This window comes from Mytilus californianus, unplaced genomic scaffold, assembly GCF_021869535.1.
Source record: "Mytilus californianus isolate M0D057914Y unplaced genomic scaffold, xbMytCali1.0.p SCAF_1, whole genome shotgun sequence".
Classification (NCBI taxonomy): Eukaryota; Metazoa; Mollusca; class Bivalvia; order Mytilida; family Mytilidae; genus Mytilus; species Mytilus californianus.
Genome location: NW_026262581.1, coordinates 90,695,657 through 90,721,491, shown reverse-complemented (window position 1 = coordinate 90,721,491; position 25,835 = coordinate 90,695,657). Strand labels below are relative to the sequence as shown.

The 25,835-nt window shown below is 30.8% G+C and overlaps 1 protein-coding gene across 2 annotated transcripts in view; it reads right to left on the bottom strand.

Annotated features, from left to right (window-relative positions):
* Positions 1 to 25,382, bottom strand: part of LOC127725829 (coiled-coil domain-containing protein 78-like) — a 36,063-nt gene extending 10,681 nt beyond the window's left edge. Inside the window, exons 1-13 of one of the 2 annotated variants that reach the window (XM_052233154.1) lie at positions 25,357 to 25,382; positions 19,510 to 19,638; positions 18,626 to 18,846; positions 17,088 to 17,251; positions 16,692 to 16,835; positions 10,912 to 11,108; positions 10,299 to 10,473; positions 9,379 to 9,513; positions 3,226 to 3,357; positions 2,401 to 2,487; positions 1,860 to 2,039; positions 1,051 to 1,224; positions 495 to 545 (exon numbers count right to left, since the gene is read on the bottom strand). In XM_052233154.1, the coding sequence (XP_052089114.1) occupies positions 495 to 545; positions 1,051 to 1,224; positions 1,860 to 2,039; positions 2,401 to 2,487; positions 3,226 to 3,357; positions 9,379 to 9,513; positions 10,299 to 10,473; positions 10,912 to 11,108; positions 16,692 to 16,835; positions 17,088 to 17,251; positions 18,626 to 18,846; positions 19,510 to 19,622 (1,773 nt within the window). In that variant the 5' untranslated portion in view covers positions 19,623 to 19,638; positions 25,357 to 25,382. Of the gene's footprint in view, positions 1 to 494; positions 546 to 1,050; positions 1,225 to 1,859; positions 2,040 to 2,400; positions 2,488 to 3,225; positions 3,358 to 9,378; positions 9,514 to 10,298; positions 10,474 to 10,911; positions 11,109 to 16,691; positions 16,836 to 17,087; positions 17,252 to 18,625; positions 18,847 to 19,509; positions 19,639 to 25,278 lie in introns of both variants that reach the window. The other variant, XM_052233144.1, reaches the window with a different exon arrangement.
* Between the last annotated feature and the right edge of the window lie 453 nt (positions 25,383 to 25,835).

The following is a 25,835-nucleotide window of genomic DNA, read 5'->3' as shown; positions in this document are numbered from 1 at the left end:
AATGTAGGATATTGTCAAATGAAATCCCATAACTGTTTAAAAAGTTACGAAACAATCTTTGTTGAACTAAGCTCACATATCAATAAAGATATCAAAGCAATGGTTTGTATTGATTATGATATAATTTCAAAAAAACAGTTACACATTTCAAGATCTCCATCAAAATTCTAATCACCATCTGTCATTTATATTTTGTAGAAACATTAAATTTAGTGTGATTAAAATATTGTAGTTTTTTTTCTCTATTTTTGATTTCATTGGATCGATTCATTTTTTGTGGTTTTCAGTGAAAGTAATATTCGTTGTAGGTAAATTTATTGTTGATGTTTTAATTTCATAGATAATGTATATCCCTGAAATAAACGAAATTAAAGCTTAACCAAAATTTCTGCATTTACAGTATTTTAAATGCAAAGTAAATAAAAAGCTGTAGTTGAAACACATTTGTATGTGTTCTAAAATCATTGTATCATCTAAAATAAACCTAAACTTACAGTATTTTCTACATCTTTTCTGTTTTCTTGTGATCCTAATATTTCATCAGCCTAAAAAAAAAAGAAATATGTCAGTTTCTAGTTTTTTAAAACATTTAGATGAAAATCTTGTTGGATTGGAACGTTAAATCTGTATAATGTTGTTAGTCATTATTGAAGGAAAATATTCCCTACTAAAGTACAGCAAAACTTGTGTTTACTTATCTTTGTATGGGATTTAGTGATTGGGTGGTTTACATGCATATATACCCATACTTAAAAAAAAAAGATGAATGTACTTCTCCAATAAATACAGATATCAAGGTAACTAAACAAACTAGCCATTCCTAACCTCATTTGTAAAATCTTTTAATTCATGATGCTTATCATGATTTTAATTGTTAATTGATAAAATATTCCTGTGCATAACTTGACATTTATCTATTTTAAGGCAGCATTACACAATGTGTTCCCTGTGAACAACCTTATAATCTATACACTGTGATACCTAGTTGGAACATCATATTAAAATGATCTTTACAACCAGAAAAAGATTTAATTATCACAATATAGTTACTTTTATCCTTCCAGAAGAGTTTTTGATGACTATAGCTTTGACTCTGCTTATTTCAGCATCTGGATCACCCAAACCATGGTCACTATCAGACAAAGCTTGTACTTGTTTCATTAAAGTGGCTTTAGCATTTACCAAGTTCAATAACTCTATACTTAATTCCTCATTACGTTTTGACTGAAATAAAATGATAATATATTTTTAATTCATAATACATTTTTGTTATGTTAAAGGAAAGTCAATGCAAAACTCTTTAAAAAAAGAAAAAGATAGGTAATTTGAATATATAAGTGAAATCTGTGTGTAAACAGATACATGAATATTTTCTAAAAAATACTTGAATGGCCTGTTGCATAGAATGTTTCTTTAATAATGGAGAATGGTCTATAATGAACTGTTTAATATATTGAAGTATAAAATGCAAAAAAAAAGTGGGGAATCTTTAAATAACTCCAAAATAAAAGCTAAACATTCTGTGAAGTTTCAAAGAATTCTGCTGAAAACTGCAGAAGGTGTTTTATATTATTAAAATATTAAAAAAATTGCCATAATAGCAGGTGCACTACTTCAATATTTGAACAATCAATCTGTTTGAAGATCTATGTTGAAAACTGTGGAAGGAGATGATTTCACAAAAAAGGTACTTTCTTTTGTAAATTTAGCCAAAAAATTACTAAGATCTAAAGTCAGAAAAATAGGGAAAAATCCTCAAATAATTTTATAATAGCTGGTGCACGTTTAACGTCAAAGTGTGGGTAATCTATCTGTGCCGTTTGATGGGTCTGGGTTAAAAACTGAAAGTTTTTTTTTACCTCTTTCTCACTTTCTCTAACAAGAGCCAGATAATTAGTTTTCAGAACAACATATTCATCAGCAAGATCTTTTCTATCCTTTTCCATTTCACTAAGCCTCTCTTTGGCATTCCTAGCTGACCTAGTAAATTTATCTCTTTCTGCTTCAGCTTCCATCAAACTGTTCTCCAACATTAATATCTGTCAACATAAATAAACAAATGTTTCATCACATTTTTAAATAAACTATTTAATCTAAAAATTTATACAAACAACCCAAAATTTGGAGTTGCCCACAAGAATGTTATAAGTATAAATAACTTGCAAAATTAAAACAAAAGGACTAAATAAAATACTAATGCCTGTGCAATTAACTATCTATATGAAACTCATATGTTTGCTTGTATGCTAGAGCATCCAATTTGTCCTGACAAATGTTCAAAACATGCCATCTTTCTACTTTTAATTATCAGGAGCATTCCCTTGTGATTTTATAACTGGCTTCGTAAATGCAATTTTAGACCGTATGCACCTTTAGCTTATGAAGGATCATTTAACTAACCTTGTTTGTAAGTTCAAATTTTGTAGCCTCAGCTTCCTCTCTGATCTTGTTATTCTCTATCTGCATTTCTACCAATGACTGTGATACCTGCAATCAAAATGGATTATAAATACAAGGAACAAAATAACATTGTTCAAACATGTTATATTTGATAATTAAAACATTTCATTTTAAATTTGGTCTATGAATGTTTAACTTCTCAATTCAGATTAAAACCTGATCAAATCCATAGTTTAAACCATATTCTTGCAAGAAGGGTACTCCCTTAAGATTGCAAGGTTGCTCTTAAAATTGCCTCAGGTTACCAGATTACTTTATTTAACTAAGTCTAAGATTGCACATTTTTAAAGGTTACAGGTCACAGGTCAGATTTGACCATATTGGAGCCACGATAGTCAACAGTCCAAAATTGTTCTGTGAAAACTTGGGTATTTGAAATATGTGAACTGTTTGCAATGTTTTTTTTTAATTTGATGCATTGATATAATAAAGAAACTCAGCTACACCATGCATTTTAAGCATCTAACTGTATTTTTTCTAAATTGAATAGTAAAATAAAACTGATATAATAAAAACATTAAGGGGGTTCTCATTGGGGGGTTCTGATCCCGGAACCCGCTTACTGTTTTGTTAGATTCCTTTATCCCACTTACACTATGTACGTAAGCAATTCTCATTTTTTTGTAATTTCCCGTGTCCCGCTAGACTTCATTTCCCATTTTCATGGCACAATAATTTGACTTTCACGTGTCACGCTTACAAAAAATCGGCAATCCCGGGTCACGCTTAGACCCCAATGAGACCCACATTAAGTGAATCATTTACCTTCAATTTTTCCTCTTCAGTCATGAGAAGTTGTTGAGAGAGATCTGTCTTGGTACTGGCCATATTACCAAACCGAGACTGTAACTGGTCTACTTTACTTCTCAGCCGTTCATTATCATCCTTCAGTTTTAACTATAATTTAAAAAAAAACATTTATAAGCAAACAATTGAAACATTTCAAGTTAAAATCTTTGTAGTAAACAATTTTGAACTAGCTGTCTGTAACTGCGAGTACTGTCAGATCTGTACTTAGTGTCTTTTTTTATGTTAGGGATGAGGGATGGATATATACCCTGCAATGGCCTGTCTGTGTTTTTGTTTGATGTTTTCTTTGTATTGATCTGTCCCAGGTTAGGGGGAGGGTTGAGCACTCACAAATATGTTTAACCCAACCACATTCTTTATGTGCCTGTCCCAAGTCAGGAGCCTATAGTTCAGTGGTTGTCGTTGGTTCATGTCTGTCATATTTGTTTTTCATAAATTGTTTTGTTATAAATTAGACAGTTATAATTGTTTCATAATTTTCTTGTTGAGGCCTTTCATAGCTGACTATACAGTATTGCTTTTTCTCATTGTTGAAGGCCTTACAGTTGCCTATAATTGCTTACATCCACTTCATTTGAGCTTTGGTGGATAGTTGTCTCAGTGGCAATCATACCACATCTCCTTATCTATACTATTAAATGAGAAGACCTCATTTTGTGGGTCGCTTCTGTTCCTTCCACAATAAATTAATCATCATGCCTCTGTATCTTATAGGTACCATGCATAGTCGCATTTGTCATCCTTGCTTATGATTGATCAGTTTGGGTTATTTCGAGAGAAAAACGAAAATAAAGGCATCCAGATATTGTTTCTGTCAGCAGACAGACTTTTAAGTCATAGACAAGTCTTCCGTTTAGGATTGTTAAAATTAAACATAATTTTCATAAGTACTTGGGGACAGGACAATTATTTTTGCGTTTTTCTGTATACTATAAACATACATATACTATAAATAAAGTGTATTTGCTATTTACTATCAATTCCAAGTTTACTATCCACAGCAGTCACTGATATATTATATAATAACTTTTTTATACTGGCTAACTGTAAAATATTGTCATAAAAATGTTAACAAATGAAAGATTTCTTTTTTTAACAAATTGAAGCTTTAAGATAGCTAGTTCTGTGTCCTTACTAATAATGATAATAATGATATATATAATATATCAGTGACTGCCGTGGATAGTAAACTTGGAATTGATAGTAAATAGCAAATACACTTCATTTATAGTATATGTATGTTTATAGTATCCAGAAAAACAGAAAACAAAATGATAAAGGACTTTGGAAAAAATGGGGAGGGCTAAAAGAAATTGTCCTGTCATAAAGTACCTATGACTTTTGATACCTTTCCTGAAATTCTCCAGTCATAAAATCTTTTACAAAAGTTCATCCTACAACAGTTTACATACTTTCAACCACGCTCTAAATGCCCGCGATTTCGCGGGTGTGTTCTAGTTTTTAAAATGATAGGTAAATAAAGAAATATCTGTAAAGAAACCTAAATATTTTCTCTAACCTGGTCATAGTATTTTTTTTTTATAGAAGAAGGTCAAAATCTTTGTAAATGTAACATTTAAAGATCTTATCAGAGCTGTAAATAGGAAACAAAACTGAATCATTATTATTAAGGACACAGAACTAGCTATCTTAAAGCTTCAATTTGTTAAAAAAAGAAATCTTTCATTTGTTAACATTTTTATGACAATATTTTACAGTTAGCCAGTATAATAAAGTGATAAGAATAATGTGTTTAAGAAACCTTTAGAAAATCGGAATCTGCCCAAACAGTTTTTTTTTGTTTTTATTTAGACTTATGCAGCAATTTAGAGCATGCATACACTGAATAGTATGTCATTATAAAACACTTTTTTGCTTATGCATTTGAATAAATATATTGTTACATTTTCACAGTAAATCCTACAAGTAGAAAATCTAATTTATCTTCACCTGAATTATTTATGGAACAAAATGTATTATACCTTTATCCCATTCTCACTTTATAAAGAGCTTGTTAAATGTTTTTGACAAAAATTGAAGTTTGTACCTAAAAGTCTGGCATTATAACTAATATAAATTGTATTTTGTTCGTGAAAACACTATTCATTTACTATACACTGCACTAGCTTGATTTCTAAAGATAGTCTTGATAAGGCTTAACATACCACCTGTGGAGAATTTAATGGAATCTGAAACATGTATTGTAATGACAACTGTGACAAGGTTTAAAGTACATGTATTACTAATCTATGAAAATATCTAAATATAGAAAATAAAAAGAGTACAATGTACTTTATTTCAAGCAAGTTCAAAAGTAAGTTTAATTCCACTGTATACAAAAACAAGTAATTCTGCAATCATCAGCATTTCAACAGATGAAGCAAATGGATAACCACTGTCACATTCATGACTTGGTGCATATGCACTCTCAAGTAAAAGTTGGGGGATAAATCTGAAGAACTTAAGTCTTTCAAAAACATAGTTAACACTGAAATCAACAGCTAGTTAAAAAGACGTACCAATCAAAGGTAACCAAGTCCAAAAGACATATTTTAACTACCACAGCCGTGTTTGAACCCACAACCTCAATGTTGACAGGTTAGTTATCACTTTAGAATAACCACTAAGACCACTAGGCCACAGAGGCCCAGACACTGGAAGTGTGTTTCAGAGGCCAGACACTGGAAGTGTGTTTCAGAGCCCAGACACTGGAAGTGTGTTTCAGAGCCCAGACACTGGAAGTGTGTTTCAGAGGCCAGACACTGGAAGTGTGTTTCATGTTAATCTATTTCTTGGTCAAAAATATTTGGATGACAAATGTGTTCTATATTAGTTTCACCAAAATGCTCCTGATTTTTTTTAATTTTGGCTAAAAACTGTCTTATCTTCTTAAGTTTACCACTTGAATGATGTCAGAGACAATTGTTTCATTTTGCCTATGAAGCAAATACTTTATTTTTTTTTAAAACTTTTACCCTGAAGTTGAAAAAAATTGTGATTTATAATGATATATATACATTTCAATTTTTTTCAGTGAAACTTACTTTCTCTTTTCTCTCACCATTGGGAACACTTTGGTTAAAGACTCATTTGTCTGAGTTGTAATGATCATTCAAATGTATAATTGAAAGAAAAAAAGCAAAGAAATTCTTGAAAAGCCACAAATGCAATGCAAACAGAAAGCAAAGCAGAAGATAAACAAGAAGGCTCCAATCTTAACCTTCTAAATAAATATCTAACTGCTATAATTGTTTTCTGGAGAGGATGACAGGCCCTTCTAGTTGGATGATTTTTTTCTATTACAATTGTAGTTAGAATGAAACTGAGGATCTATAAGCAGCCATCCTTTTTTTTATTTTATGGATTTGCCACTATCATGTACATGCCTATAATAAAATAAAAAAGACCTCCTCTGTTAGTGAGTTTGTTAATTACATAATAAACCACTAATGTGTTCATCACTTTTCTTGAAAGGAGTCAATTTGATATAGAGTGTTATAAACGATTTTAAAAACATACATGAAAGTTGAAATCACAATTTTTCAGAATCACGTTGGTAAATTAAGAAATAATTCTTCCATGTCACATTGTATGCTCATATTAATATAGGTAGGTTACCGTAGGTACCTTATTTTATTTGTCAATATCTTTACACAAAGCGTAAGCATAGAAAACAAAAATGTTCTAAAAAACAACCTTTAAGAAAAAATTCACACACCTAATTAAATGGGCATTTAAAAAGTCAGAATGTGAATATATATGTTCAAACTCTTTTAGGTCATTTTTTAGTAGCAATAAACAAAAAAACTATGTCAATTGGACATGCTTTGATACTATATATGCCCTTGAATTTTTACTAGATAACATTTTTGTTCGCTTTGGGGATTCCGTATATCGTCAGGTTATCGGAATTCCAATGGGGACTAACTGTGCACCACTTATTGCGGACCTTTTTTTGTATTGCTATGAGTTACAATTTATGACAAAAATCAGCAAAGACCCATCGAAACAACATCTGATACACAAATTTAATAATACTTTTAGATATTTGGATGATATTTTGGCTCTCAATAATGACGAATTCAGTATGTATACTAAAGAAATTTATCCTGTTGAACTTACTTTAAATAAAGCTAATACTAACAATGACCACTGCCCTTTCCTCGATCTTGATATCTATATCATTAATGGAAAGCTTAATACTAAAATATATGATAAAAGAGATGATTTTTCATTTCCTATCGTTAATTATCCATTTTTAGATGGTGACGTTCCCTTGTCACCATCTTACGGTGTTTATATATCTCAACTTGTACGATTCGCTCGTGTATGTAACAATGTTTTAGATTTTAACGAGAGAAATTTATGTATTACTGAAAAATTATTACACCAGGGTTTTCGATATCATAAACTAGTCAAAACATTTACTAAATTTTATCATCGGTATAAGGACATCATTCGTAAATATAGCTCAACATGCAGACTTCTTATACGTTCAGGTATTTCACATCCAATTTTTTATGGAAATATTCTTTATAAAGCACAAAAATGTCAGTATTCACCTCTGAAGCTAACAAAACCTTTAAATAGACTTATTAAGAAGGGATATAGTTACAATACTGTTGTCAGGTCATTAAAGATTGCATATTTTGGCGTTAATATTGATTCACTTATAGGGTCTTTGCATCGGCACTAAACACATTTATTTAAAAACCAGTTGTTGACATGACACGGGTTATGTTCTTCTCATATATGTTATGATGGTATGATACTAAACCCCTAACGGGAAGGATTGTGCCTGATATTCATATGATGAAGACATAATCTTTCAATCAGTTTAATTGAAGTCTGGAGCTGGCATGTCAGTTAACTGCTAGTAGTCTGTTGTTATTTATGTATTATTGTCATTTTGTTTATTTTCTTTGGTTACATCTTCTGACATCAGACTCGGACTTCTCTTGAACTGAATTTTAATGTGCGTATTGTTATGCGTTTACTTTTCTACATTGGCTAGAGGTATAGGGGGAGGGTTGAGATCTCATAAACATGTTTAACCCCGCCGCATTTTTGCGCCTGTCCCAAGTCAGGAGCCTCTAGCCTTTGTTAGTCTTGTATTATTTTTAATTTTAGTTTCTTGTGTACAATTTGGAGTTTAGTATGGCGTTCATTATCACTGAACTAGTATATATATTTGTTTAGGGGCCAGCTGAAGGACGCCTCCGGGTGCGGGAATTTCTCGCTGCATTGAAGACCTGTTAGTGACCTTCTGCTGTTATCTGTTCTATGGTCGGGTTGTTGTCTCTTTGACACATTCCCCATTTCCATTCTCAATTTTATTTCACAATAAAAAAGTGTATAAATGTATAAACACTTTCTTATAAGACAATTTTATTGAATTTACTTGCAAGCAACACCAACAGAAATGCCCATTTTGACCTCAAACATCGATCAGAATATAGCTGATATTGCAAGTTTTATTGTGGCATCATGCATGTTTACCTCATGTGTTGTTGGAATTAGAATGTGGCTCTGTTTACAAAGCGAAAGGAAAGCATCAAATTAAAATGTGGCTCTGTTTACAAAGCCAAAGGAAAGCATCAAATTAGAATGTGGCTCTGTTTACAAAGCCAAAGGAAAGCATCAAATTAGAATGTGGCTCTGTTTACAAAGCCAAAGAAGAGCATCAAATTAGAATGTGGCTCTGTTTACAAAGCCAAAGGAGAGCATCAAATTAGAATGTGGCTCTGTTTACAAAGCCAAAGGAAAGCATCAAATTAGAATGTGGCTCTGTTTACAAAGCTAAAGGAGAGCATCAAAATAGAATGTGGCTCTGTTTACAAAGCTAAAGGAGAGCATCAAATTAGAATCAAAGCGAAAGTTACATGATTTATAAAAAAATAAGTTTTTTCTTTCTATAAAATCTGTATAATGGCAAGGAAATTGATTAAAATTTTTTTATTAAATGAGGTAAGTCTTTCAACTGTATTAAAAGAAGTGAAAAAGTGTCCTAAAGACACAAGAATGACATAAATAAAACTGGGGCCTCATGATAGAATTCTAAAAGATACATCAAACATGTTATATTAGGGACTACACATAGTTACATACATTTTCTGTTTCTAGCTGTCTGATAGTCTCCTTTATGTCATTTAGATTGGAGACTTTGGTGTCCATTGTTGAAGGTCCTATTCCACTCTGTTGTTGTAACTCTAGTATCCTGGCCCTGTACTGGGTTACCAAATTCTGCAAAGTCAAATTTAAAAGGTCTGTTTAGCTTTTTGATATTTATAAAAGTTAAATAAAAACATAAATTTATATATTATATCAGAAGATACAATCAAATGTCAATTTACTTTAGTCCATATTTTCTTACAACTGTCCAGGTCAGAGTTAATTATGTGAAGATCTAAATTAATAAACTGCAACCACAGAGATATGTCTCACTGGAGTGACCTTATAACAAACCATAACAATTGTTGACACCACTGTTGCTGGAAACACTGCACAGCATGCCCAATTCTCACTTTAGCAAATTTCGTCACAGGCCAGACAAAAAAAAAATGGCTGTTGTGGAAAACATATAATTCTGTAAGCAGAACTAACTCAAGTGATTTTAAGGTAAATCCACCAGAAATCAAACTGTATTCATTTGACCAATTTTTATTTTTACAATGTATTTTAACAAGAGTAACATGGCGGGTATAACTATTGTGGAGCAAGACTATTGACCCTTCCTAAGCTGAGTTCCCACCTTCCCCCCTCCCCCCAAGTTTTTGGTGTGGTGTGTAGTAACATTAGGAATGTACTCCTATAATATCATTAATTTATCTAAAAGATTTTCAAAAATCTTTATAAGTAAAACAGTTCTCAGAGATGGAATAAGAACAACATCTGGACAAACATATAAAATCCATATATATACAGGCAATATACATGATTAATCACTAACTTCTCATAAAGAAACATGAATTACATGTATTAAGTTGTTCAACACTTTTTGTATACCAAAAATTGAATTAAAAATTTACCTGTGCGTATAAATCATTTATAATCGGAAAATTTTTAACTTGTCCAACCCTAGTGGCAAATGTCAGTATAGGAGACAAAGTATTTGGATCTGATTGAGGTTTCAGGCACAACAAAGCTGTAGTTTTACAATTTCCACCCAATTCTTCCTTCAGTAAATGAGTTAACTTGGAATCTCTGTAAATATAAGGTGTAAAAAAGATTAAATTTTTTTTTAATCATATATTCATCCATTTATTAAAAGTTCCTTTCATCATGTTTATTCTTTTCAATATTGGACTGTGTTTTCTGGTGTAGAATTTTGAGTTTGTTTCATGATCAGATTTCTACATGTAGCAATTTGCCTTGTGAAAACTTTTTATGTGATATTTCCTTTGTTTAGAAATTGAGTTATACATGTACCTGTAATATGACCTAGGATTTAAAGTACCAGAGTTCTATCCAAATAATTTGGGATTCAACACCTGATATTTCTTAAAGCAGCTCTTCATCAAATTAGAATAGAAGCAATTTCTGTGTAAAAAAATCTGTGGTTGAAAATTAACTTGAAATGAACTAATGGATATCATAGAATGAAATCACTGTTATTTGACAACAAATACAATTAGAACTTACCGATAACTGATTACTCTATCAGGAAATGGGTTACTGGCTAAGGAAGTTATTACAGAATTGAATGCTATAAGTCCTTTACTTAAAGTGGAAGTCTCTCTCTGCCTAAGGTATGATGGATTATCAGATAACTTCTCTAGTCCAGGGATTTCTACTATAGTAAACCGAGATTTGCTGCTGTTCCTATCATTTCCAACTTCCTATAAGAAATAACACATGTATTTTAATAAATTTACTTTACATTTCTATTCTCATGTTTCATTTAATTCTTTTGATAAGGTACATGTTTCAAGTAATAAGCTGAAAAGTAGTATGTTCTCGTTTTTGGAGATCTTGCTAAACAAAAGCAAAAAGGAAATAACAAATTAATATATAAAAATATAATGATTATTTCACTAATGATTTTTTGTAAAAGAAGAACACTGCTTATATTAAATGAGATCTCAAATTTGTAATTTTTTAATCATGACCCTGTTGTGAATTTTTAAGTGATTACATATTTGTACATCTAAATTCTAATAAAAGCAACAAAATGAAAACTATTTGAGGTTTTCATTGTGGAATTGTTCAAATTACTAGAACTTCACAACATTTGAATTGAATGATATACATGTACATGTGTATTATTCTAACTTTTAAAGCATAATGAAAAAGATTTATTTTTTGTAAATTAATATATATATATATATTTATGTTGGAACAAAATGGCTTAATCAACTTTTCAAAAAGAAAAAAAAGAAATAATAGAAATATGCAACCATAACAAGCAGAATAAAATCTAAAATTACCTCTAAATCACGATCAACTTCTGTAATAATATCCTACCACATATAAATTGTAAAGAGTTTATGAACAATTCATATAAAGTAATCCAGCGCAATGAAATATTAGAGTCAAACCTTTTATCTATTGAAATTAAATCAAATGGTTACTGAATGATTCTATCCATCACAAAAAAACACAACTAAAAATACATTGTACTATCACAAAAGGTCCAATTTTTAATTTTAGGACAAAAATATTATCATTACCTTTTATTTGACAGGTAAAAATCATCAAAAGGTTCTGATAGTTTGTAAACAAAATTTGATTCGGACAGACAGTATCAATGTATAAGATAAGGTGTAATATTTACCTATAGAATATTTATGTAACTCAGGTGAAACCGGTGGACATTTTATTAAAAGAATTCCTTTGATAATGAGAAAAATGAATGATGAAGAATTACAAAGAGATTTCAAAGGGTTTCTTAACTAGTATTCATTCTATATAGTTTACTTTCCCAAAATTTAAATAAGCATGCATGTTTAAATGACATCCATTTCTAAGTGAAAACCAATGATGTGTAAAAGCATTCAATATCCCCAGTCAATAGTAATAGAAATCTATACCTAATAAATTTTATTGATTTTTCATGCTGTATGTATATAGAAATACAAACAGAAAGTTTCTAAGGGAGATAAGTTACAAGCATTTAGATATTCTATGTTATCTCAATCTAATATATTGACTTATTCAATATTCTATCTTTGGTCTGCTTTTTCCCATTTAGTGATTTTTCAAATTGATTAAAACAAATTAAAAAAAAAAACATAAACAATTACCCCCTCCACCAAAAAATTAAAACCCCAAAAATCAAAGCACCCCCTTTCCAAACTTCAATATAATTCAATCCTACAAGCATGTTTCTCATTTTTTATAAAATTAACAAAATTATAATTTTTCTTATTGTAAGAATTAAAACTACTGTATTTAATTTTTTTTTCACAGAATTTAGTTTGATTATAATATTTTTTAAATTCATTGATATTTTCCACTTGTATCACATGTTTTGGAAATAATTCCCGTACAAGATTTCAACGAGACTGAAACATCAAAAGAATACATTCTAAATACCCTTTTCTTTTTTTGGTGAGAAGTGACTTAGTTGTTGGCAGGTATCCCCTGAACAGTTTCTATTGCAAAATTACCGGGGTAAGTAGTTTAGTATTTTAAATACTCATGGACCAATTTACCAATACTTGCATGTTTCCTCCTGGATAGCTTGAATCTTTATGTAAAGAATTTTAGTACAGAATGTATGTGTAAGGCAATAAGTATGCAATATAATTCTAATGTAAGCTTTTGTCACTGCAAATTGTATAACTTAATATGTATAGTTGTCCTTCTCTATTAATTTCATCTGTTTGAGCATTACTTCAATGGCTACGTAATTTAGGTTCTTTTCATTAAAGAAAAGGAAACTTAAGATATTGATATTCAATCATTTAATGTTATTATAATAATTTATTACACATTATTATTGAACATCTGTCGGGAGTGGCTCACATTATAAGTTATATGGTTCACTACTGACCCCCTACGGATCCATAGAGGGTTAGTAAAATCCATAGAGGGTGAGGCCGAAGGCTGAATCTCCTATGGATTTTACTCACCCTCTATGGTCCATAGGGGGTCAGTAGTGAACCATATAACGAATTAATCACACACAGGACTTTTCCTGCCGATTTTTGAAGAAAAATAAACAATGAATTACAACAACATCAATAGATGACGTCACCGTTAACAGTAGACGTGACGTCAGGAACCCCCTATGATTTTTACTAACCCCCTATGATTTTTACTAACCCCCTACGGATTCATAGGGGGTCACCACGTGGCGGCGTTTAACCAATCACAACGTCATAATTTATCCGCGGTGCGATAAATTACCTTAAAGGTGATCACTGCAAACCTTTCTTATAATAAGTCTTAAAGACTAGAGCATCGATATTTGAAGTATATATGAAGAAAGAACTATCAAGACAATTTTAAATAGTATAAAAAATGTATTGCATTGTTTATTTCAAAATTTTCCTCCAAAATATGGAGTATAGGTAAATAAACTGTTGACACAGTGATATGTCTCACCTGCATATAATTTTAATACTGTAAATTCAGAAATTATTGCGAGGTTTTTATTATTGCGACAAATGCCACAGAGTTGTAAACGCAATAATTTAAACTCGCATTTTGAAATATTTTATATGAACTAAACAGGATTTTTCTCACAATCGTAAAAATTAAAATCGCATTTAAGTCTAAAATGACAAAATCGCAATAATAAATGCACGCAATAATTTCTGAATTTACAGTAGTATAATGCAAAAGTTGAAATAAAATGGCAATACTTTAACATTTAAACTAAGCAACATTCAAAGTCAATAAACCAGGACTAAAGGTGCAGGGCCAAATAATATCTTTGGAAATGAGAACTGCCAATGCTAAAACAACTGCATATCAAATATGTATCAAAAGTTTCACAGTCAATGGACCATGACATGAGAAGGTGGGGCCATATCATCTCCATGGAAATGAGATGTGCAAACACTTGTACAGTTGCATAAAAAATATCAATGACTTACCATTAATGATTTATCTTAAACTGATCTAATCAAAAACTTTAACAAGTAAACTATGGAAAAGATTAAAAGTCAAATTCAAAGGCTAATACAACTGCATATTAAATATTATTAATGTATGTACATGCTAGTGTTTCCCCTTTAACTGACCTCATCACAAACTTATACACTGTTGACCCTGCAGCCTCCATAATAGAGACGAAACAAAAACTATATGATCTTTTGGTAGAATTATATTAGACTATGGTTTTAAAACCATAACAATTAAACAAAACAGGTCCTTTTGAAACCTTGCCTTACACAACTAATGTTTTGTCTGTAATACTCCAAGGAAATTTCTAATGTTCATCTTTTTTATCTTTTACCGGGTAATCCAAAACCTTATAAATGGTTTTGATCAAAAGAAAGGCCTGTATCATAAATTAAGTGGAAGCTGGATTGGTAGTAGTAGGTTTAATCTCTAATTCATTTGGGACATGTTCTGATGATATCAAGCAAAACTTAATATGATAGGGAATTTTGTATCCATAAGATAAAAGCAAAAATTGAAGAACTATTCTGGTTACAACAGAACAGGGATGGGCACGATTACTGACAAATGTAATCGATTAATAATCGATTACATGAAGGATTTTTGTGCAATCGATTAATAATCGATTACTCTAAATTTTGTATGTAATCGATTGCAAATTACTTTATCAAAAGTAATTACATTACTTTTCGATTATTATCAATTACATGTTATAAAATATTGAAGAAAGTTTAAACACAACTTATTTAGAGTGGTAATTTAGAACTTTACAAAAACAGCTTTTAAAGCATTGTTTTCAAATGTTATGTTGACAGTTGTTTTCTAGATGAAAGCTCTTACAGAGGATCTAAACTATTCAAATATTCTTGAGTGAGTGATGATAAACATGAGAACATTCTTGAAATGAAATCAACAATTGTATCAATTGCTTCCTTATATTGTAGGTCATTTTCTCCATAGTTTGCAAATTTTTGCTGTCATACTGACTTAATTTTGATATTTACTCTTATTTAACAGGATGGTATATTTGAATATAATGAGTATGAGAGGTTTCCTATGAAAAAAAAATATATAAAAAAGAAGAAGAGTTAATTTAACTAATTTTAAAAGATGGAAATTTATAATTTATAGTTACATGAATGAATTTATCCTTTTGTTTGGATAAATCCCCTAATTACAGGTTATACAATTGCCAATGGAGAACAATTTATAACCTAAGGGCAACAACATGTATTAAATCTCTCATTTAATTAAACATAATTGAAATCAAAACATAGTCTGTATCTCATTGATTAGAGGTCTTTGCTCATCTGATTAGTAATTATAAAAACAAGAAGGTTTTTGAGAATTCTTTGTTCTCTTTTCAAAATCATAAAAAATTTACATTTTAGTGACACAATGGGATACATGTATCTATTACTGAACAAAAATTTCAATGCATTGGTTCATTGTAAAAATGTTTTGTATTCTTTCCTAATTTTGATGTCATAACACTATGACGAATCAACAGTTTATCTACTCTAAGCTAAAGTTCTAAATATAATTGAAAATTAAGCTTTAAAAAATGTTATTACATATATAAAAGTATTCTTCTTTAGTATAGTACAGAACTTAACTTAGGACTACAAGTACATTTATGTATTTTCCAATTTTGAATCTATTTTCTTATTTTTAACATTTTCATGTTTAATAAAAAATGTCTCAAATTATTGACAAGCATTGGAAGTCATTTATTTCAAAAGCTGGAAATAAAGTAAAATTTGTTAGCCTAGGAGATTTGGTTTATCAAAATGCAGCTTGAGACAACAGATCTAAATAAGGTATTTGATAAACTCTCAAGTAATATTGATGCATTCTATTTTATCAGTACTTTAAACTGATGAATACATGCAGTTGTCTACTTTCATTAAAACTAGGTTTTATTTCAAACTATATTACTAAAGTAATCGAAATGTAATCGAAAAGTAATCGATGATTACATCATAATTTTTGCTGTAATCAATTAAATTACGATTACATGTAATCGAAAATGTTGTCGATTACAGATTACTGTCGATTACTTGAAAAAATGTAATCAATTACAATCGATTACGATTACAGATTACGATTACCCCATCCCTGCAACAGAAGTAGAAAAATGTCACATGACTCCTGAATCCCAAACATTAACAATACCAAAATAGTAGTAGAATTCTGGAGAAGTCTATATATATATAGTAGCAACATGATAAAAGAAAATCAAAAGTATGTTCTGGGACATATCTTGATCTATATAAATTAAAGTGAAAGAAATTGTAAAAGAAAAACCTTATTTCCTCAATCCCTTAAGATCTTACTGACATCACACTCACCATAGAGAGGTCTATGTAAATAATAGTAGCAGAATTGGCTGATGCAGGTCCAAAGTCATTCATCTCCTGAGTCCTTCTAGACATACCCTGACGGTACTTAGCATTGCCATCATTGGAATCCCTTAGTGGGACTTCACTTCCATTCTGAAACAATTTATACAGTTATCCTTAATTAAAACAATAAATTTGTAAGCATGGTAATATTTACAAACATTTAATAAGACTTTTAATGATTACATATATACCGAATTCTACTCATCAGTGCTTTAGTGGTAAGCATAAAGTAAACTTATAAATGTTTTAAGAACATTGAAATGGGGGAAAAAGGCAAAATGTTTTCAATTAAATTCTCATTAAACTAATAAAGGAATAAATTTACAAGTTAGAGTTATCTACCTTGACATACACTCCTCTATTTGCTGATTCTGCAAGATCACAATAAGAAGCACCTCCACCTGGAACTTGTAATAAATCCTTTACAAGTTCATTATAGACCTCATACATCTGTAGGGTTACTGTAGGGTTTTGTCTTCTCACTCTGGTGTCCATCATATACTGATCTAAATTCAAACATGAAGGCATGAGCTATAAGTCATCCTGAATTTGCATGAAACATTTGGTCCTGGGAGTTAGACAAGCAACAATAAATCACTAGCTATAAGCATTTCTGAGTAAAATAAGAAAAAATCTACTTCTATACATAATATTAATGTCTCCTCGGAGACGTTATTAAGAATTGAACGATGGACAATCTGCGGGCTGAATGCTTCTTACTACCTGATTGGAAGATATATTACTGCGACGTGAATAATTAAAGTTCGTTGATTGGTTGGGACAATCCAAACCTAGTAAATGTCTTTCAATCCCGTAGAGTATCGGATTTGTACTCTCTATTTTAGCAATTAGATTTTGCATGGTCACAAATCATGCATATCGATACACAGGTAACTATAAATAGACGAATCTTATAGAATCTCCTGACACCAGTCGCTCACTGTTACGTACATTTTATACACGAAAAACATAAGAAAACTTGAACAATGTTACATGGTTATGATATTTCATGATGAGAGAATAAATTGTTAGACAAACATGTAAAGCATTTACAACCATGATTTGAAGGATTAGTACAATAAGGACCATAAATATATAATTATTTGACACACAACATTAAACGATATACTGCGGCTTCATAAGGTGTGTGGTAAACTTTGTTGATATGCATGGCTATTCTGAATGAATTAATCTACAAAGCGAGAACACTTTCCACTTTTATCAGCTAAGAGACGGATAGCTTTTTTCGAAAAGTTATTACTTGACATATATTGAAGAACTTGATATGCTCTTCAAAAATTTATAATCCTAAAATCAAAATGTTGCAAATTGTTCTCTAGAAAACAACCAGATTGTGACCTAATTACAGTCATGATATTAATTGGACATAAATTATTTTACTTCAAACATCAGACTTGAAAATACCAACATATCTGCCTGTTTGTAATGAGAAACTACTCAATAGGTCACTGTCAGTCTTTGGTCAATAACCCAGATTGGTCATTAGTACTAATTTGATGAGGAGAAAGAACTGGCACTATAAAGTTCAAATAAGCCATATATAGAGGATCATTATCACTGTTGTAGCTGAAAGCTCATGTGACCTTATACTCTGTACATGAACTAATGATCTGTATTTGATCATGACCATAACTTACCATCCTGTAGTTTGGTGAAGAGGTTACTGTGATCATCTATATCTAAGCATGACCATTTCTGACTGTCCTGTAGTTTGGAAGGAGGTAAAATACATTTTAGCCAAATAACGACAAAATATCTTGATGTCTGGAAATTTCTATTTAAGCATGACTGTGACTTACCATCCTAAAGTTTGGGGAAGAGGTTATTGTTATCTAAATTTAAGCATAACCATGACTTACCATCCTGAAGTTTGGAGAAGAGGTAATCTAAGATCATAGGTACAATGCCAGTCTTTGATGATCCTTCTCCTGTTAAAGTGTAGGATTTTCCTGATTCTGTTTCTCCTATCACCATCAGACAAACATTAAATCGTGACATATGCATGTGCAGTAATGGTTCTTCTATAGTATTCTTAAAAATACCATAATTATCTGTGTCCTTTCTATGAAGTGTAGAGAAGCTAAAAAGGACATTTTAATATTGATTGAAATGTACATAATATTTGTAGCAACCATAACTTTATGGTACTATTTAATACATGTACATGTAGTGCTTTAAAAAAATAATATGATAGTAAGTACAGTAAACAAGTCTTTTTGTTACAATTTCAAGTCCTACAGCTAAGAAAGTAAAAATTCTATATAAATCCATCCATACATTTGTATATATACAGATTCAAAATAAAGCATCCCCCAAAAATAAAAGGTTTGAAGATGTGAAAGACTAAAAATTTAGGTTGTGTTAACCTTGTCCTGCAAGGATTGTTGATATACATGATATACAGCCTTGATCCTAAATACAGTTTAGAGACTACAAGAAGTTTCCTAATTCCAGAGATTAGCTAGTTGACTGTGATGTCATAATCAAGACATGTTCCTTCAACTTTTCATTACAATTTTTGAACTAATGATACATAAACTACTACTATTCATGTATAGACAATTAAAGATAATTTTCCTTTTATGCAAGATCCCCTGATTTTAAGGAGTATAATATTAATGCTATTAACAGTGTTAAGTGTAAGAATATACACTGATTAAATTGCGAAATGAATTTTAAATCATGTGTCATCTTGATATACAAGCTCTATAAAACTGTCAGAATATCTGAAGAAGAAACTCACTTTATAAATGGTCCTTTACTTTGTGAAGCTACCCTGTGGCCCTCTATAACAAGGTTTTCAGGTCCTTCGGCTCTTATTGGTGGCCTAATACGACCAATTACTTCCACATTCATCTTTGCTTTTCTTATCCTGAAATAGTTCAAAACAAGCTTAGAACTGATGAGAAAATAAAATCTAACATAAAACAGAGAAAATTAATGTCATCTATATTTGAATAAAACATGAGAGTATAAAATGTAAGAAAAGAGTGATGAAAAACCAGTATTTAAATTATTTTGAAAACTGCTTAAATAAAATGTTCGCAGTCAACAAACATGTCACACATGTATTAATGTATGATCCTCTACAATACATTTTTTTTATAGCTGTTCATGTACACACATTTATCCTGCAATTGGGTGTTTTATCATACAGATACAGCCCTACAGATATCGCTAGGCTGTATCTGTATACTATACAGATATCGCTTTAAAGCTCCGTCCACTGACGGACTACATTTGTGTATTGTCGTATTGTCAAATAAACACAATGAATAAATTCTAAAAGAGATGCGAAAGATACCAAAGGGATATTCAAACTCATCAGTTGAAAACAAACTGACAATACCATGGAAAAAAAGGAAAAACTAGGAAAAGGCAAACAACAGTATATATACAAAACACAACATAGAAACAGAAGACTGAGCAACAGGAACCCACCAAAAACTACGGGTGATCTCAGGTGCTAAGGAAGGGTAAACAGATCCTGCTCTATTTGTGGCACCTGTTGTGCTGCTGATGTAAGTACAAACCCAGTGATAAGTCTAATTCGGAAGGTCACATTGAGGAAAAGAGGATGGGATTGTGGTAATATCAACAATTGGAACATACACAAACGTATCCGTGGTCATTAGCATTCTGTGAAACAGTTATTTCATAATGGTCAACCTACTCGTGATGTAAGGAAATCATGATAGGAAATGTAAGCTCTGGAATATCTTATCAACTGGGAGGTATATTCTCCATATGCATGTTCTGCTGGAATGTTGCTACATAGAAAAGGAAATTTCACAACTGGATGCTGAAATCATCTCTTTTGTCATAATGTTTTGTTCTTAACCGACCAAGTATATTGCTATTGATTTTTAATGACAGATATTGGTATCTCTTTCTCAATAACCTGTGAACTTCCAGGGGCTTTCACCCCTACCAGGAGGTCCTCTGCCCTGGTTAAGCTTAGGGGACCTCGAACTCCTATATGAGGTTCGGTGGTACAATTAAAAATGGCCTAGCTACGCCACTAATCTTTTATTAAAAAATCACTTTCTCCAAATTAATCCTCCACCAATAAAAGGTAAAAGTTTATGTACAACACACTGTATCCACTAGGTTAATGTTATTAAGGTCTCTTTAGTGGGATATAGTTATTTACACTTTAACCTTAAGCAGGGATATAATTTTAAGTGTAAAAAAAAAAACCAAACAAATAAAGAAAAGTCTTATATCACTAATTAGTATACTGAAATTGTTTATAACCAGTTTTGGATACGAATTTTCAAAAATGCAAAACACTTAATTTGGGATTTCAGCTTTTGATAACCTCAATACTAGATTCTTTTGGTCTTATCCAGAAACTGTATAATAATCTGAAATTTCAGAGAAGCATTTCAACTAATTGTTTGTACTTTGCAATATTTTCTCCAAATTAATATCAATATGCAAAATTTAATAAATAATTATATCCCTGCTTCCGGTGTAAACATAAACACTGAGGACCAACTTATTCCATTTTTACTTTTCAAGATGATGTTTTACCAAGTATGTGTTTTTATACTAACTGTATCATTACATCAGCAAACAGAGCAGCACATGTGTAACAATTTTAAATTAGTGCCACATTTTAACAGTATTTCTGACATATTACACTGTCAAAACTTGACAGGCAAGTACAACGTGACCCTAGCAAACGACCTAGGTATTGAATTTCACTTCATGATTTTTTACCACATAAAACACAGTAGACGATGCCCACCATCCATCACAGTTGAGTTTAAGCAACGACATCACAGACTTCTTATACTTCTTGTCATAAGCGGTGATATTTCACTCAACCCAGGACCAGCTAAACATCCATGCAGTCACTGCTATAAAGCAGTTGCGAAAAACCACCGTGCAGTATTATGCGAGGCTTGCAACTACTGGTGGCACATTAAATGTGCCAATATTTCACCTACCAGTTACACTGATCTATGTAATTCTGAGGATCCATGGATATGCAATGACTGCAATTCATTTAAGTTTACCAACTTATTTTTTGATATTTCCTTACAAAACACTACATTTATGAACACTAGCAACTTATCGTCATCAACAGAAGGTTCAGAGAGTGACATCTTTACTGAACTTAGAGAAGCTAGAAAGAAACATATGAACAACTTTCATATATGCCATTTAAATATTAACAGTATGCGTTACAAATTTGATGAACTTAAACCGATTTTACTTGATAAAACTGTTGACTGTCTAATAATTTCTGAAACCAAATTAGACTCTTCTTTTAAAGACTCCTTATTTGAAGTTGATGGGTACAAACTACAGCGAAGAGACCGTACTGACCATGGAGGAGGTATAGCTACTTTCATGCGAGCTGACATACCAGCCAGAAGAAGACTTGACATTGAATGCAAGACTCTTGAAAACATTGTATACGAGATTACTCTTGATAAAACTAAATGGTTAATTTATGCTATTTATCGTCCACCATCAATGGCAAATAATATTTTTTATGACTCCATAAATATCCTATTAGATAAAGGTTCCCAATTTATAGAAAATTATATGGTTATTGGTGATCTTAACTACGATTTTATGGTTAAAAACAAATCACAAGTGTTGGAGGATATATGTGACATTTTTGATCTGTCAAATATAGTGAAAAAACCTACATGCTATATGAAAGGGTATGAACCATCACTTGTAGATGTTATTCTTACAAATAGAACAACTCTTTGTTTCAAAACACTAAATTTTAAGACTGGTGTTAGTGATTGTCATCATATGATATCTACTTTTATAAAAGATCATACACCTAATTGTGTAAACAGCAAGACACAATGTAGAAGTTTTAAAACTTTTAATGTTGATAATTATATTAATGATCTTGATAATACTAATTTTTTACATGATTCAGATGAATGTATAGATGATATAAACTTGGTATATAATGATTTTGAAACTAAAGTCTCTGATGTGATAAATTGTCAAGCACCAATGAAATACAGATACCCTCGAAAAAACTCGGTACGATTTATGAACAGAGAACTAAGAAAAGCTATTCTTCACAAACAAATGCTGAGAACAAAATTTGAAAAATACAAAACAAACAAAACTTGGGAAGCATATAGAAAACAAAGAAATATGGTTACAAAATTAAAAAGAAAATCAGTGAACATTTATTTTCAAGAAAGATGTGCTGGAGGACAAAAATCAAAACACTTTTACAGCACAGTCAAACCATTTTTATCTAAAAAGTCTACCTCCAGCCAACAAAAAATTGTACTTGTGGATGAAAATAAAAGTTTAAACACTAAAGATGTTTGTGACAACTTTAATACTTTTTTTGTTAATGTTGCCAATGACATAGGCAAAGGTACTATTTTTGAAGAAAAAACACATCCTAGTATTTTAAAAATTAAATCTAACCTACAACATCATAAACTTTTTGACTTTAAACATATACATGTTGACACTGTAGACAAACTGGTGAAAAAGATCAATATAAAAAAAGCTACTGGAGTAGATCAGATATCATCGAAACTATTACGAGCTGGTGCACCAGTACTGAACAAACACATAACAACACTAATGAATAACACTATAGAATCCAGTGAGTTTCCAAACAGACTTAAAGAAGCTCAGGTTGTACCATTACACAAAAAAAAAAAACGATCCACTGGATAAAAAGAACTATAGACCTGTGAGCATTTTTAAAAAGAACTATAGACCTGTGAGCATTTTACCAACAATTTCAAAAGTATATGAAATGGTTATGTCTGACCAGTTGACTGAATTTTTTGAAAATATATTTCATGCTTTTTTATGTGCATTCAGAAAAGGTCATGGATGTTAGACAACTTTGCTTAGACTCCTTGAAGATTGGAAAACAGCTTTGGATAAAAATATGTATGTGGCAGCTATACTTATGGATCTTTTGAAAGCTTTTGACTGTCTACCACATGATATTCTTTCAAGTAAATTATCTGCCTACGGTCTTTCTTCTAAATCAGTGAAATTACTTCAAAATTATCTTACAGATCGTAGTCAACAAATCAAACTTCAGGGAGTACTCAGCAGTTGGGCTGACATCCAGAAAGGGGTACCCCAAGGCTCAATCCTGGGACCCCTATTATTTAATATTTTTATAAATGACATATTTTATTTTATTGAACATAATTATGCTGATGATAATACTCTGTCATATGCTGACAACAATTTTGAAAATTTATTGTGTACACTTGAAAGAGAAAGTGCTGTTTTAATTGACTGGTTTAGATTTAATTGTATGCAGGCAAATCCTGATAAATTCCAAGCCATTGCAGTTGGAAATAAAACATTTGCAAAAAAGCTTGTTTTTAATATACAGTCAGCAAAAATATCCTGTGATGAGATTGTCAAACTTTTAGGTATTGATATTGACTATCAACTTAATTTTAATCACCACATTAAAAATATTTGTCGTAAAGCATCTCAACAACTGAATGTTTTAAAGCGCATTGGCTGCTACCTTACTAAATTAAATAAATTGACCATTTTCCACACATTTATTTTATCTAATTTTAATTTTTGTCCTTTGGCATGGCATTTTTGCAACAAAAATAACACCACTAAATTAGAAAAAATTCAGGAAAGGGCTTTAAGATTCATATATGAAGACTATGCTAGTTCATATGATGAACTACTTTTACGAGCAAATGTTCCATCACTGAAAATAAGACGTATGAGTAACATGGCTATTGAATGTTTTAAAATTTTATATAAATTTTCACCACCATGTTTACATGATTTAGTTGTATTGAAAGATTGTAAATATAATTTTAGATATTCTAATATTGTAGATATACCTAGGGTCCGAACATCAACCTATGGTAAGAACTCTTTTAAATACACAGCTGCTGTTTTATGGAATGATCTACCTGATGATTTTAGAAAAATTGCTAATTTTAGTGTTCAAAAATATTTTAAAGTTATGGAATGGAAATGACTGTAAGTGCACAGTTTGTGCAGATTTTTAGTTAATATATTATGCTAAAATTATTTACCATTTAGATCATACCCCCTTTTTTTCTTTAAAACATTTTATGCTATGCATTTTACCAGCTTTTATACCTAGTTTACAATTATATGCTTTTAGCTTTAATACCTAGCTTATGCTTATATTCTGCTTATTACCATCATGCTTTTTAGTGCTTCATTTTGTGCTGTGTAATTTATTGCATGTGTATGTGTTGTATTTTTTATATTGTATTGTTATAAATGTCTTGTATGTCGGTTAAAAGCTCATTAGAGCTTATGTTGTCTCTGTTTGTTTACCTTGCCGACTCTAATTAAAGCTTATTTATTATTTATTATTATAAGTATATGCATTTGTGTAAAAATTGTTCCCACTGGCACTGGCACCTGTTGAAAAGTTGACTGAAGTAAACTATCTTTTAAATATTAATGGATCACTTTAATCGTATCTTCGATTATTTGATTACAAAATATGTAATTGGCATAAGATATAAACTCTTACGATCACTTCATTTATCAATAACTTAGATAGACTGAACAGCAACAAAAATATTTCCTTTTCGACACTGTTTTTGTTTACCTTGGATTCCTACCTCCAACTGTCGAGAGTTACCTTGTCAAGTACAACACGTTGCAACTGAGTGTTAAAACTGGTTAAGTTAACCTCACCTGTAGTGGGTTAGTGAACCAATATTCTCATCCATTCACGTTTGTAATTTATAAACTTCAGTGATAATTCAGTTTCTGTATTAAAAAAAAGTGATTTTTTTTAAATGTATTTTGACAATTTGGTATTGGGGATTTTACATCTGAATTATAAGGATGATGGAATTGTCTCTCTTTGTACAGCCTAAATATTCACTTGCCAACAATTTAATTTTCTCTCTTTGTACAGCCTAAATATTTACTTGCCAACAATTTAATTTTATGATTAAGTTAAACAAAAAATTCTCATACACTTATTATTCTAATGATTCCTTAATTTCTTATTAGTTTACAGTTTAGTTTGTTATTATGTTATGAATAATTCATTGTTATCTGTATCACGATGTATTCCCC